At 44.3% G+C, this 14,865-nt stretch overlaps 2 protein-coding genes across 3 annotated transcripts in view; one reads left to right on the top strand and one right to left on the bottom strand.

Moving 5' to 3' along the window:
* PI4KA (phosphatidylinositol 4-kinase alpha) overlaps positions 1 to 1,782 on the bottom strand; it is a 54,055-nt gene extending 52,273 nt beyond the window's left edge. For both annotated transcript variants that reach the window (XM_041488437.1, XM_041488438.1), the window contains exon 1: positions 1,627 to 1,782. The gene's annotated coding sequence lies outside the window, so the exon portion shown is untranslated. The remainder of the gene's footprint in view (positions 1 to 1,626) is intronic.
* Positions 1,783 to 1,893: 111 nt separating this feature from the next.
* Positions 1,894 to 10,301, top strand: SNAP29 (synaptosome associated protein 29). The gene is made up of 5 exons (XM_041488610.1): positions 1,894 to 2,258; positions 3,634 to 3,830; positions 4,027 to 4,112; positions 5,045 to 5,149; positions 6,204 to 10,301. The coding sequence occupies exons 1-5, from the start codon at positions 2,049 to 2,051 to the stop codon at positions 6,359 to 6,361; spliced, it is 756 nt and encodes a 251-aa protein (XP_041344544.1). The 5' UTR covers positions 1,894 to 2,048; the 3' UTR covers positions 6,362 to 10,301.
* Positions 10,302 to 14,865: the final 4,564 nt, after the last annotated feature.

Here is a 14,865-nt window from a genome sequence, read left to right as displayed (position 1 = left end):
GGCCGCCGCCGCCGTGGCCGCCGTGGCCGCAGCAGCCGCTGCCGCCGCCACCGCCGCGGCCGCCATGTTGTGCGGGAACGGCGCCGGCCAGCTCGACCCGCCCCCGCCCGCGAGATCAGCGCCTCCCGCGGGAGCACGGGCCACCAATCACGCCACAAAGATGGCAGCGCCCAGCGCGGCTTCACTTCCGCCCGGTGGCCCGCCCTCCCTGCCCGTGCCCCTCCCTGCGCAGCCATCCCTCCACATATTTCCCCCCACCCACCTCCCCCCGGTCGCAATTGTTTCCTTAATGTCAATAAATACTATCTAGAAAGGCCCTCCATAATAAATAACTATGTTTGACTCACCTATGTTTGAATGCCAAGTCACTTCCTATTTAGATAACTCTCTGAACATCCCACCTCGAAATTCCTAAAGCAAGAAACATCCCTAGAGGATTAGAAAAACTGACTGGATGCTCAGTGGAATAGAAGGTTCTGGCCCTTCAACTGCCAGACCTCCTAATTTCAAGACCTGCAGGTAATCCTCTTGCTCACTATAAAATACAGCAGAGGAAATATGAACTTTGGAAGACGACTGCTGATACATGTGTTCCACATCAGATTACATGTGCAATAACATGAGTGAGCAACTCTGGCTAGATATGAGCTGTTACTATAACTGAACTGCTGTATTCTGCCAAATTGGGAAAAAAAATAAAATCCCTGGATATTTGTGAACCAACAGCAGGGCACAGAAAAATTATTCACCGTTGGCTGCCACACCAGCGGAACATTTCCAGAGCAAGAAATAAGAAAAGAAGGCTGCGACAGCGGGCCCAGAACAAGCACTATAGTTTTCAACAGCACAGAGCAGTGCTTTTTTCAGCTATTTAGTCACGATTGCTGCCTGATACAATCCGGACACGCTGGCACTTGGTGCCCAGTCCCAGCACACCCGGCTTCATCCCTGCGGCGGGCAGCAGCACGGCCCGGGGAGCGGGGCAGCCCCCGGGGGCACTGCCCACACTCGGATCGCCGCGCTTCTCCCTTCAGCTCACCCACAGCTTTATTTCACCCGGCACTGACTGCCTCGCCTGGATTTAACCAGATACGTGGAGGAAAGCCAGCCCTAATTAGGTTGCGACTAATTATTCCCACAAGACTTTATTCCACAGATTTGAGGGAGACGCAGCAAGACCCGGTTCCTTGCACCGAGGGTGCGCTGCTGACAGGGATTTTTGGGTCAAGCTGGCCCACACGAGCATCCCCGAGGCCCAGCTGCCCCGAAGGCAGGGCCGGACAAAGCGGGCTGACAGAACCCCCTCAGAGCCCACAGACAGCCCCGCCCAGGCACAGCCGCAGCCCCTGGGGCATCTCCCGGCCCGCGGGCACGCTCGCTGCCCCCACCCCGCTTCCCACGCGTGACAGTGCCAAGGCGGCGGCCGGACACCCCCACACGGCACGACCAGCGCGCAGGAGGGGCACAAACGGCGCCGAGCGGGCTGCTGCGAGCCCTCGCACACGGCGGCCACTCCTCCCGCGGCACGGCCCCCCCGCCACACGCGGATCCACGCGTGACAGCCCCGCAGCCTGCACGCACGCAGCGCCCCACGCGTGACGGCCGCTCCCCACAAACGCCCCTCACCTTCTCCAGAGGCGCCGGGTTCTGCACCGCCAGCGACCGTGCCAGTGACAGTACCGTGTTGAAGTAGAAGCCGCGCGCGGTGGCCGCGCTGCTCCCGCGCCCCGCAGGGCCCGCGGAGGGAGCCGCGGCGGTCCCGGCCGTGGCAGCCGCCGTCCCGGCGCCATCCCCCCACATATTTCCCCCCACCCACCTCCCCCCGGTCGCAGTGGTTCCGCCCAGCAGCCGCCTGTCTACCAGCGGCGCTGCGGCGCGCTCACTCCACCCCGCGGGGGGGAAGGCGGTCGGTGGCTGCGCCCAGCGCTTCCGCCCGGCGCTCGGTGCCGTGGGCGGAAGCAGCGGAGCGGCCGCGGCCCGAGGCGGGGGTGAGGGGCGTTCCGTGAGGGGCGAGGAGTCCCCGCGGACACTGTCGCGTCGGCGGGGCCATGTCGGCGCTGCCGAGGAGCTACAACCCGTTCGCGGAGGACGAGGAGGAGGATGTGGCGCCGGCGGGTCCCGGCGGGGCGGGCGGCGCGGACCGGCAGCGGTACCTGCAGCAGGAGGTGCTGCGCCGCACCGCCGCCACCGCCGACAGCACCACGCGCTCCCTGTCGCTGCTCTACGAGTCCGAGCGCATCGGCGTGGCCGCCTCCGAGGTGGGTCGGGCCGGAGCGGAGCGTTCGCCCCGGGGAGGAGCGGCCGCGGGCCCGAGCGCTGCCCCTGCGCTCACCCCCCGGGAGGGGAGCTGCTCTCCCTGTCCCCCGGACAGTGTCCTGGAAAGTCCCCCTTTCCTCGGGGTTTTCCAGCCAACCTGTCCCTGTGTTTTGTGGGTGGTGGCGTGTGGGTTTTGAGGGAAAAATCCCATTTACAGCCTGTGTGCCTGAATAGTACTGAGGCTGGGACTCGGCCGTGTTTCAGCTGCTTTCAGCAGTTCTTACTAATTTTTAGCGGACTAAAAAGTTTTCAGTAGTTCCCTTGGTTAGATGAAGGGCTTCTCTGTTAGTTGTTTATGATGTGCTTCGGTTCACCCTGATTAATCATTTCCTTCATTCCTCGGGCTCTGTTTCAGCACTTTGTGCTCGGGCTCAGTCTTGTCCATTGTGTCACCTGCAATAATGGGATGTTCCTTGGGTGATGTGGTTGCCTAAATTAACCCCAGAGCATCCCCAAGCTGCAGCCAGTCCTTATGCTCAGAGGGTTCTCGGTGGGACTTCTGTGAACTTTCAGACTCGTGATTTGTTTGTCCTGGAAATCACAAGTGAGGAATCAAGAATTCAGGCTTGACACACAGCCTGTGGTAAAACTTGAAGTCTGTGCATTTGTACTTTATTGAGAGGGGGAAAAAAAGAATATTCAACTAAAATTTTCCAGACTTTAGCAAGAATATGAACAAAAGTTCTTTGTTTTGCACTGTTGGTAGCTGCAGGCAACTTTCCTGCCAGCATTAATCTTTGGATTACTTTAGAATAGTGCTTGTGCTGCTGAATTAGAAAAATTCCTAAATCCTGCACTGCTAAAATATTTCTGAAGACTGAAGAAATAATTCTATTTGTGTTTATTTCCTTTGGTTATTTCTAATATATCAGAAGCATCGCACTAAGGTGAAGATAGAACCCCTTCCCTATGAAGGTGCCATTCCTAACTAGGAGTTGTCCTGCTTGCTCATTCCCTTGCCATAAACCTGTGCATTTCCACCACATCACCCATCTGGTGGTCAGCCATAGATGAAAATGTCAGCTTGACAAAAGTACAGAAAACCATAAAACTCCTGGATTGTTTGTGGTAGGTGCCAGGAACCCAGCATGTCACAGGGATGAGGATTTTAGAGCTGCTTCGTGCAGTGGCTGAGGAGCAGCTGTTGATGGAAATGCCCTGGAGGAAGAGGAGCGAGGGAAAAAGCTGTTTGCCCTCAGAAATAATCTGCACAGATGAAGGAATGCCAATATTTCCTCAGTGTCCCCTTCAGTGCCCGTTGTGTGGTGTCTCAGTTTATCCTGGCTGTGTGACCTGTTTTCTGTCACTGCCCCTCAGGAGCTCGTCCGTCAGGGAGAGGCTCTGAAGCGCACGGAGCAGATGGTGGATAAGATGGACCAGGACTTGAAAACCAGTCAAAGGCACATCAACAGCATCAAGAGTGTTTGGGGGGGCTTGGTAAACTACTTCAAAGCCAAACCACCAGAGAGCAAGCCAGAGCAGAATGGAGCCCCTGAATATTACGCTAACAGCAGGTAAATAATGTAGACTTTTTATTTGGGACTTGTCTCCCACAGCATCTCTGAAATGTCATCAGAAAATCAGAAAACAAAACATCTGTTGGTTCTTTCAAACTCCTGTAAACTCCTGAGGTGGTCTAGCTACCCTTTTTCTTTAATGCTGAGGTCAACAGCAATACTTTCTTTTTTTTAATTTTTTTTTTTTAACTAGGTTAAAAGAAGCAATGATGTCTAGTAAAGAACAAGAGTCAAAATACCAGGAAAGCCATCCAAATTTAAGGAAGCTAGATGATTCAGGTTTGTTAACTTTATTTTACACTGAATGCCTGTCATCTATGTGGGGCTAACTTGCAGAGTGGTGAAGGCAGAGCCCCTTCAGCCTGCCCAGCTGCTGACTTACCTTGCTGCCTAACATCTGGAATTTTGTATTCCAGCTTTCATGCTTTGAATTCTAAGGAATTGTTTCCATTAAACTCTTTATCTCCATAGTGAGGATGTTATACCTGCTAGAGACTAAAAGCACCCAGTGCTTATATTTGCAGAGAATGCACACAGTGTGCAGACAGGGTTTCACTAAGTTTGCCAAAATGTTGCATGCGCATGGGGTCTCCTTTTAACCACTGTTTGTCATAGTTTTCAGATACATTGTCCTTGTTATTTCAGACATGGATTCTAACCCTTCATACTGAAGCTATTTATTGATTCTCAGGAGGTGGTGTATGCAGTTTGGCCTCATTCCTCCTCCTCTCAATCTGTTAACTTCTGTGAGGGCTTTTCCGTACTAAATAACTGTTTCGTTATCAAGTGAGCCTGGGCTATCTCACACAGTCAGAGCGGGAAGCCAGCGGGATGTGGATGATGAGGATGATGATGTGTGAGTAGGGGAGTGAAGGCTCTGGGGGCTCGGTCGCAGCCCCTGCGTGTGGTGCCGGGCTCTGTCCAGCAGAGGGCAGAGCGGCTCCCGCCCAGCCCTTGGTCCCGCTGGGGGCTCGCTTGGCTTTTCTCTCCCCGCTCCTGCAAGCGGCAGCCCAAAGCAGCATAATTGTAGCTTAAGTGTTCATCTTGGGAGCTCCTATAGACAGTGGTCTCGGACTACTCCCATTACTCTGGGTATGTGATTACCTGGCAGCTGTGTGCAAACTGATTTTTAACAGCCTTAGTAACACCTCAAAACCTCTTCTCACATGCTTTTTCGTTATATAATATTCTGTACTCTGTACTCTTGACAGACAATGACTTCAACAAAGCAGATTTAGTTTCTTCAGTGCAAAGGGATGCCTACCCAAAGAACCAACAGCTGCGAGCTTACCACCAGAAAATTGATACCAACTTAGGTGAGTGAGGAAACTGAAGCTGTTTGATATTATACAATTGGGAATTTTTGATTCCTAAGCAGATAGAATTATTAAGTGATACATTGCCAACACTTTTTTGTTTAGTTAATGTGTAAAATTTGATGATAATTTAAAAAGTCATTTGCTTCTATTTGCATTTCAAAACTATCTACATGGTGCATCGGTTTAGACCTAAGTAATTTAAAACAATGCACAGCTTTTGAAACACATGTTTTGCTAAAAATTGCTAAGAATTGAAAGGCACTAAATATTTAATTTGTAGATTTGCTGCATTTCTTTTATTACTCCTCAAAATCATTCAGCTGAGTTTGCCTTCCTTTGTTCTGTAGCATATAGACAAAGTGCCTGTTTGCTTACATGTGTCACTGTGTTGCTGACCTAGAAAGAAGAGGTTGGGAAAAAATCAGAAAGGAATAAATCAAAGAGAAATAGTTGGTCATAAGAGCTAGTGGAAGCCCATTTTTTCTGTTCACAAGCTATGGAAAACTTACTAACTTCAAGAAGCATTTATACCAATCAATCATGCAATGAGATTGTCACCTTTTGGTCAGTTACAAAATCTAGAAATGGGAATTTTTCATATATGATAAATAACTGCTTTAATCTTCAGTGCACTGGTATAATCTCTGCATGAAATTTAAAGAAAAACAGTTGAGGTAGTGAGCATACTGTGTATGCTGAGCAGAGATAATATGTACCAAATTTTCTATGTGTTACATTTTTTAAAAATGTAAAAAAGGTAAAAACTACATTAGAGGGTATGTCATTTGATAAAGACCCAATTTGGTGTTAAGCAAATGTTTAACACCAAATGTAAAATGTGAAAAAGGAGGAAGTGACTTTTTCTGGTAGTAACAGTACAACTATGAACGTACCAGTGCTTCCTCTATTTCAGAGGAATGCTCACACTTGAGGAATTGTATCTAACGTTTTCTAGCCCAGGCTTTTGGAGAAGAAGGAATCCTGATAGTGTCCATTTAGATAATCTGTGTTACAGCACTGTGATTCCTTATGGTCCCTCTCTGCCTGACAGATGAGATGTCTTCTGGGCTGAGTCGCCTGAAGAGCCTTGCTCTTGGCCTGCAGACGGAAATAGAAGAGCAGGATGATATGTTGGATCGGCTCACAAAGAAAGTAGAGACACTGGATGTCAACATTAAAAACACTGATAGGAAAGTCCGGCAGCTTTGAAGGATTTTTAGAATTTCTTTTGTTCAGTTTTGGTTCATCCTGAATGCCTCATCTCAACCGATCTCTTAAAAAAAATCTTGGGCGGTATCTGTTTCTCCTTTTTTTCTGCTCTGTTACTGGTTTTGTTGTCATTAAAATTACACAGCCTTAAGTCAGCACAATACATTTCCTCTTAGTGTACATGGGAAAAGTGCATGTGGAGTGGAATCCCTCAGCGCTTGGTCAGGACGCCCTGCTCAGTTGTGTAACTGCATCGTGTGCGTGGAGGAATTCTCACTCCACAGAGCTGCAGTGCCCTTGGCCTGGGAGCTGTGATGAGAAAAGGAGCTGCATTTTTGCCTCTGTTTTGGGGAGGGGGCAGGGGGAACAGAATGTGCTGCTTTGTTCAAAAGAAATGTTGCCAATTCTGTTTACCTACAGATACGTTGAATTCAGAAAAAATGCTGATTTCCAGCTGTAAAAATATTTTTAAGTGACTGTTCTGCAGCATTTCTGGGGCTTAAGGAATGAACTGTTCCATGGAAGTTGTAAAATATCAAGGGTGTCATGCAGTAATGGTAATATCCTGTGTGTGTTCTGTTTCCTAAGATGACTTTGCCCAAATGGTGCATCCACAAATTGTGGTTTTTATGTTTGGGTAACTAAATACTTTTGCCTTTACAGTCTTGTCAGTAAAGATCTCTAAGGGTATCTTATGGTCTGTAAGAAATGTTCATTGACAGTGACCCAAAATGTTTGGGTAACAAAATCAGGATTTAAATGTGTGTGCTCTTAAAGATTCTTTTGCAGAAGTGGTCACCATCTGTTTTTAATTTTCTGCTCTTTCTCAGCTTATTCATTTAGGTGGTTATTTGAAAAAACAGCTTCCATTTTAGAAATGGAGAGTTGATCTGATAGTGCACAAACAGATTGTAGAAGACTGTTCTTTAGCATTTATTTCAGATGTGATTACAGATGGAGCAGATGCTGGGCTTTGCTAGGTAATGTGACTGTTAAGAAACTCCACTATGGTTCACATGCATCTGCATTGGCTTAGCAGGTATGAATAATTCCAAATGAAGAAAAGCCCAAACCATTTTTGAGTCTTCCAGATAGAAAGTGGGCTTTCACTTTGTTTTGTTCTTTTGTGAGGGTCACTGTAGAACAAAATCACAGTTCTTCTCCAGCCTGAAGACATGACAGTGAGAGCTTGCTGTCTGTCATGAAAGCAAGCAAGGTGCTCCTGTTTGGAGAGGCCAAGGGACCTGTGTCACTATTGGGACATCACAGGTGACAGCGTGTGGCTAGGAAGAGATTTACTTCTTTTGAACTAGTGCCACCTTGCCTTAGGAATTAAAGAAAGACTTTGGTGTTCAGGGCTGTCAGGCTTGTCCCCTTCACAGATGTCACATTCACACCCCACTCATTCCTGTTTCAAGGGATGTGTTACCTTGAGCTCACTTGCCACAAGGTGCATCCAGTTGTTAAGGATATAAGAGAAACTGAGCCTTTCTTGTTTTACTGTCTCCAGAAAGTTCACTTGTAGAAAAATAAATCACTAAAAAAGCTACACTTATTGGACATAGTATTATGGAAAAAATACTATTTCTGGCCTACTGGCAGGGTTGAGTTGTGAATTAGATTTAAGGTGAGCCTCTGTTCCCTTTGTTACTGATGGCATTGATTTTAGTCCCCCCTCCCAAAAAAAAAATCTCTTGGAGGGACATAAAAATTAAAGAGCAATTAACCACCTTTAATTGCTTTTTAATTTTTCAGTTTGTATCATTTATGCACATAAAGAATTATAAATATCCTATTAATATTAATATATCATTTTACTATTTGGGTTTATACCATGATTAATTATCTTACTCTGTTAGAATATTTATTAATTATATAATTTGATGCCTCAAGACAGCTGATACATTTATTTTGTAAATTATACCGTTGTTAGTGTTCATATGTTAAGTACCTCAGTGAAGGAAGGTCGAAATTTTGATTATACCTGGTTTAGTTTCTTATTTGTTGAAATAACACTCCTTTTAGTGTAAAATCTGCCTTCACCTGTAAGCAGCTGTGTCACAACTCAGTGTTTGCTCTGATAACAAGGATGGGCACTGAGTGAGATTTTCTTGACTAAGTTATGGCAAATGGAGCAAAAATGTCACTGGAGAATCTGGTTCTGTCATGTGTAGTAAGAAATCTGGAGCTTGAATCCAAGCAAAAATTTTTGATTTAAGGGTGAACTCTGCTGCCTTTTAATGTTAAGCTATTCCATTTTTAGTCTAAATTGCTTCACAGAATTAACTTTTATTTTTGAGCAAATGTTTCATTGTTTTGGCCTTATGAAATAATCAGTGCATCCTGGATATCTTTGATGCTTTAAAAACACAGGCAGGGAAGGGAAATAAAAAATAAATCCCTGGTTTTACTTTGGGAATAAGAAACAAATCCATATTTTTTCTTTGAGAATGCCCTGATCCAAGCAGAGTAGAAACCCAGGATCTCAGCCATGTGGAATCTATACAGAGGTCTAACTCCTCCTAACAATCCCATCCACTGCCTCAGTAATGTATGCCTGCCTTTGCTTAGGTTTTCTTGTTTTATTGATTTTTTTTTTGTTTGGTTTTAATGGCCTTGTTTTAAAGGATCATTTCCCACACTGGGTTTCCTTTGCAGGGGGAAAAAGATGGTGCATGGGTATAAAAGACTTTGTGCTACAACTGAATTGCTTGTCTTTGCTTTCATATTGATTTTTGCTGATAACAAACTTAAGTCTAACTGACATGAGGAGACACCACTATTTTATAATAGTGATGATGTTTTTTATCTCTTAGAATAATTTTCCATCCTACAGGAAAAGGAAATTTAAAGGAAAATAATCACATGATTTTTGCTTTTCCAGGAAATGCCATTTTGCATGTATAGTGAAGGATTTACTTCAGTAGCTTTTCTTACTGTTTCCTCCAATGGACTTTTATTTCTTCTTGGATACTGTTGAAAAACTTAAACTGTGTAGAGTCCAGGACTTTCAGAAGAAGTTTAATTTGCACTCATGTGCTGATTTTTGATAAAATAAACTATTTTGCCTACATATTCATGTTGGCATATAAGCTGGTGTTCTTGCAGCAAAATAGCTCTGGTTAATTTTATTGGCTTGGATAGAAGCTTAATAAAGTCAGAAGAAGATAGCAAGAAAAACCCAACCATTTTTATTTATAAAATTCTTTATAAAAAGCAGTTTTCCAGTTTCTCAAAAAGTTTGCTAATCAGTTTTGAAGAGATCTTAAACATTGGGAAGTAGCTTATGCCCTTCATAACACAGACATAAAATTCTAAAAACAGCAAGGAAAAAGAATGGGAATAACCAGTATCTGATGACTGGACTCTTAGGTGATTTGATTTTTAAATTTCATGAGCATTGAATTAAATCTTGTAACAAATGATATGTAGCTGAATTTTAGACTGTACTACACAGATTTTTTTTGCTGTGCTGAGCTGAATGGGCCCTACTGAAATCATTGGGACATGCTGATGTCAGGGGTTCTTTTAATGTGTGAAATTCACCTGAAATATTTTGCTGCCTAGTAGTTCTTGTGAAGTGATGTCATTTGTTAAATGGTGGAATAGAAAATACTTTCCAACCAGTCTGCCTTCTGAACAAACATTTTTGTAGGCATTTTTACAAGCATAACATCATATGGAGGATATGTGTTAATTTTTACTTTGAAATACATAGGACTTAATTTTCAAATCACAGGTGGTGATTATTTGTTTATTGTCTATGGCTTTTTTAAATAGAACTTCAATTCTGTGCCACCCAGGTATAACACTTTTTGTACAAGTCAAATTGCATTATCTTTTATTTAAATGCTAAACTGGACTGCAGTTCATCAGTTGAAGAGATTGAATGGAATGAGTGTTGAATGGTAAGACAGTCAATAAAGGTGCTTATTGTTAATGAAGAGTTGTTGCATTTATTTCCCAAATTTTTTTTATTACAACTTCATTGATCCTCTTCCCCCATAATATCTGTTAAAACAGAGGACCTACTCTGTTAAGTTTGTACCATTATTATGGACATAATTTTGCAGCTGGTGGGTTTTGTTTTCTGAGAATGAGTGTGTGACATTTCTGTGTTATTCTTGAGTAGATTCTCTTAGATCCTGAGAGAGGAATGTAAACCAGCATTTATTTTTGCAAAATAATTTATTTGTGATGATAAAATAATTCCAGATGTTGCTTAAAAAGTAACCTTGCCATAGTATTTGGTATTATCAGGAATATCAATAACTGGATATATGCATGAACATGGGATAGGTGAAACAGGAGTAAGGCGAAAGAAGATACCAAGCTTTTTGAAAACCTTCTTGCGGTACTTGTGTGGTCCCAAATTTGGTAATGGTAGAAAACTTGTGAATGTCTCGACCTTCAGGTAGGTTCTTACATGTATGTGAAGGGAGGAACTTGGCTTCTGAGGTTTTTTTACAGTAGAGTTTAATTTTTGTTTGATACTGTAATGTAGAGATTCAGAAGTGCTATTGATTACTAAAAGTTCTGAAAAGGGAAGGTTAATAGAGAGACTGACAGATTTAATTTTTTTGAAATTCACATAACTTTGGTTTGCTGCCTTTTTGCTGAGAGTTCTTCAACAAATGAGAATTGAGAATGCTTCCATCTCTGCACTTAATTGTTGCGTATAGAGAAATCAAAATAGTACAAAGAGCACAGTAGGAGATGACAGAGAATAGAGCAGTGCAGTGGATTCTGGATCTCTGCTAGGAATATTAATAGTTTGCTTGCTCTGCTGGCATGAGAATCACTTTCAGAGTCTTAAGGATATTTCTCACATAGCTGTTTGTTTATGGCTGGTCAGGCATTTCAACCCTTTGTGTTCTCTCAAGGACTTCCTTGCTTACAGTGCAGTCCCTGCCCTCCTTGGGAATGAGTGAGGAAGGGGAGGTGAAGGACGCTCATCCAAGTGCGTAACACCAGGCAGGGCAGGGGCTGTTGGAATGCAGGACCCCATCGTTCTGCCTGCCCCTCTCCCTGCTTCTGAAAAGAGGTTTGGCTTTAAGAGGGAGTTCTGCAATTTTCATTTCATTTTGGTAGGTTGCTTGGTTTGTTTGCTTCCAAATAAATTTATTACAAATTCTCAAACTGGGAAGATATGAAGCCCAGCCCCACTGGGGCTAGAACTGAAGGACTGGTAGGGTTTAGTGGAAAGCAAGCAGGGAGGTGCCCCAGAATAACCAGGCTGCCAAAACAGGGAGATCCCCAAATGCCATGCACGGTTTACTAAGTACAGTGACTGTGCAGCCCTGCCTGCACTATAAAAACTCTAGATGGACTGTGACTTTGCTGTTGGCAAGTCAGAACCTTCTAGAAAATGGGCTTCCAGCTCTAGCTGTTGCTATTTTGTGGGAAGCAGAGGGCCTCCTTGGCATGTCTATGCAGGATGACTCCTTTTTCCTCCCCATTAACTGTAAATCTGCTCTCTCTGTTAATGACAGCAGTCATGGCCAGTGCTGAGCTCTGCCCCAGGCCAGCACTCTGAGGAGCTGCTGAATTTCTGTCACTTAAACAAACCTTTGGCCAGCCCTGGGGTGTCCCACAGCCTGCCAGGGTCAGTGAGGGCAGCAAGAGCATGGAGTGTGCCACCAAGGCCATGCACATGTGCCACCCTCCATGTGGGCATTAACCCTCCAGTGTAGAAAAATGAGAGTTAGGAATGGGTATGTCAGGTGCTGACAGCCCTAGAGTGGGAGCCACTGCCCAAAAGAGTTTATAATTTCAGATCTAACGTGTTAGGCCAGTTGGGAAGAATTACAGTTTGTCTTCTTTTGATTTTATTTCACAAAATTTCTTACTCACATTACGTAAACTGGTTTCTTTATTCCTGCCTTCTAATCTCTCCCTACATTTAGACAAGTTATTAAATCAGTTATCACTGAACATTTCCAATGTCTTTCCCAATTTCTTCCTTGCTCTTTCATCCTTTAAATTCACCTATGGGAAAGATAGCTTAGGGAGGAGTTTTCCTTCAGTATGCCCTCATTGGTGTATTGATTTTGCCAGTTCTAATTGAGTTTGAATTATGTAGGTAGTAAAATCTGAGCTGCTTGCCCTACAATTTGAGCCCTAAATTTCTCTTAGAATTTCTGTGCTGTTTGTTTGCATGTAGTGTTTGTTGACTGGGTACCTTTGAAGAAAAATTCCTGCAGGGATTGCCTTGTGTGAAGCAACTTCAAAGGGTGGTGATGCAGTCTGCTCTTGGCTCCCAGTAAGATCCATGGTAAGTTACAAGGATCCAGTGCTGGGTTACTGCATAGCAGTGCTCCCAACCTCAGCTCTTGACAGTCTGAACTTTATGGCTCTATTTCCACCATTTCCTTGTGCCTGGATTGGCCAACCTGTTTACATCTCAGCCCACTGATCCTCTTGGATGATGATGACAGGATGCTCCTTCCCTCTCTGAGTGAAGACTGGGCAGAGAAGCAGACAAAAAAATCCAGCAGTTTGATATATATGGGTCATGTAATAAAGCAAAGGTTGAAACCCACTTGCATCCACTGACCATGGAGAAAGCTTTGTGAGGAACGACATCAGCTTGTATTTTTTTCTCCTAGAATAATGCAAGTAGGATGACCAGGACTGAATGCCCAAAGACTTACTACTTATAAAATTTGACTTTTAGGGAAAGCCAAGAACTCTTGAAAGGCAGGATTTTGATGGAGACTCAGACAATTCCAGATTATTTTCTGCCCTGAAAATATATAGGCTGCTAACAGCACTGCAGAGAAGACCTGTGAGTCATTTTATCTGCTTCACTGTACATTGTTGTTATAGGCTGTTGATGTTTTTGGCATTTATTTTTGTTCCCAAAGCTCCACACAGTCACACAGCATGGACAGGAGCTAGCAGGGTTTGTGGGTGCCTTTGAGATCTTCCCTGCACGAGCTCAGAATGCAAGGCAGGCACAGTCAGTGACAATGCAGAGCCCACTTTGCTGCAGCCAAACTGCCACTGCTACCTCCCAGCTCTTCTCCACATGTTGCTCCCTGTGCAGGTGTGACTGAGACAGGTAGAAAATATTCATCAGTACATACTGTATCACCATATGGAGAGAAAGGTGTTTTTAAATAAATGACACAGCTGCAATAATTCAGTGATGGGTCAATTTTTGTTGAATGACCTAAAACTGAATTGCAACATTAAGCAAAGTGCAGGTGAGAAAACAAGCTCGTGAGGGGCCTCTTACGAAGGCACCAGCCTTGTTGAGACACAGAACAACTCTGACATGGCCTGAACTGGCATTTGTGGCACTGCAAATGCAGCCTTCTTCACAAAAAATTTAAATGGCCTTCTAGATACAGAAGTGCTTTAGCAGCTCTGATTTGTCCCTCTTCTAATTAGGTGTCAGTCTTCCCTGTTAAACCAAAATATCACTGGGAACCTTTGTGCTGAATGACAGCAGAACATATCGAACAAGGATCCCTCTGTTTCTTATGCACATGCCTCCTCTTAATGCTCACTTGGATTAATTTGAAGAATATCCTCCCATACCAGTGCTATTTTCAAAAGTCCATATAAATTGTAGTCCTGCTCATCTATCTGATCTTTCATCACTGACTTTGGAAAGTTATTTTCCTTAAGCCATATCCCTCAGCAATTTTCCATGCCATCCAAGCAATACATTCATTACTGAAACTTGTGTGATTTAATAATTTCCTGGCACAATAATTCCAAAACATGGGAGGAAAAATGAAGAAAGATTTTTCCATCTCCAGGTATTTATTTTACTACATGAATCCTTGCTCTTGACCCTTTTGAATGGCTTTCTGTTGAGCTGGATTTCAGCTGCTTGTTGAGCACTTGTCTGAGGAATACTTTCATCCTTGCAGCCAAAGGTGGTGGGAGGGAAGCTCATTCAGAGGAACCCCATGTACATGACTGCTGTAGCATTTCCAGCTTTGGATTTCTGGAGCTGTTTTCTTTTCCACAATCTCCATAAGCTAAACAAACACCTTTTTTTTAAAATCACCTGCTTTACTGATCAGTGTTTCAAATGCAATATTGAGGCTTTACTCTCCACTCAAGCCAGCTGTGCTGGGTTTACAGTGGCAGCCTGCCAGGAGCCCGAGGGCTTCACCTGTGCCCAAGTGAGGTAGGGTGAAGAGCACAACCACAGCAGCTCTTCCGTGGGACACAGCCCCACATTGCTGGTTTCCATGTGTTACTGGACACCAGCAGCTACTGGCAATGACAGAGCAGTGGGGTCTGGGTGCATTAAATTAGGAAGCCTTAAATTAGGAATGTACTTATTTAGGAAATAGGTGTGTATTCATGTTGAGCACCACATTAAAACCATTAAGCTTCCTTGTGTCTTTGCAGTTGGGCACATGCAGATGTACTGCTGAGTCAGCCTGGCTGTGTTAATGACCCCAGTAGATCTCCAGGGAATGTCTCTGCTTCCCCACGTGTCTCAAGTGTCAGGGTTATGAAGCTGATTCCTGTGAGAACAA

The sequence above is a fragment of the Pyrgilauda ruficollis genome, unplaced genomic scaffold (assembly GCF_017590135.1).
Source record: "Pyrgilauda ruficollis isolate IOZ18807 unplaced genomic scaffold, ASM1759013v1 scaffold9, whole genome shotgun sequence".
In the NCBI taxonomy this organism is placed as follows: domain Eukaryota; kingdom Metazoa; phylum Chordata; class Aves; order Passeriformes; family Passeridae; genus Pyrgilauda; species Pyrgilauda ruficollis.
Note: the sequence above shows the minus strand (reverse complement) of the source record. Positions and strands in the feature narration are given on the sequence as shown.

What these genes read in the sequence shown, in the direction of transcription:
- SNAP29 (XM_041488610.1), top strand. Translation starts at nt 2,049, where the DNA reads ATGTCGGCGCTGCCGAGGAGCTACAACCCGTTCGCGGAGGACGAGGAG. An exon ending in TCGGCGTGGCCGCCTCCGAG is followed by an intron (nt 2,259 to 3,633) that starts GTGGGTCGGGCC and finishes ACTGCCCCTCAG; the next exon opens with GAGCTCGTCCGTCAGGGAGA. An exon ending in GAAAATTGATACCAACTTAG is followed by an intron (nt 5,150 to 6,203) that starts GTGAGTGAGGAA and finishes TCTGCCTGACAG; the next exon opens with ATGAGATGTCTTCTGGGCTG.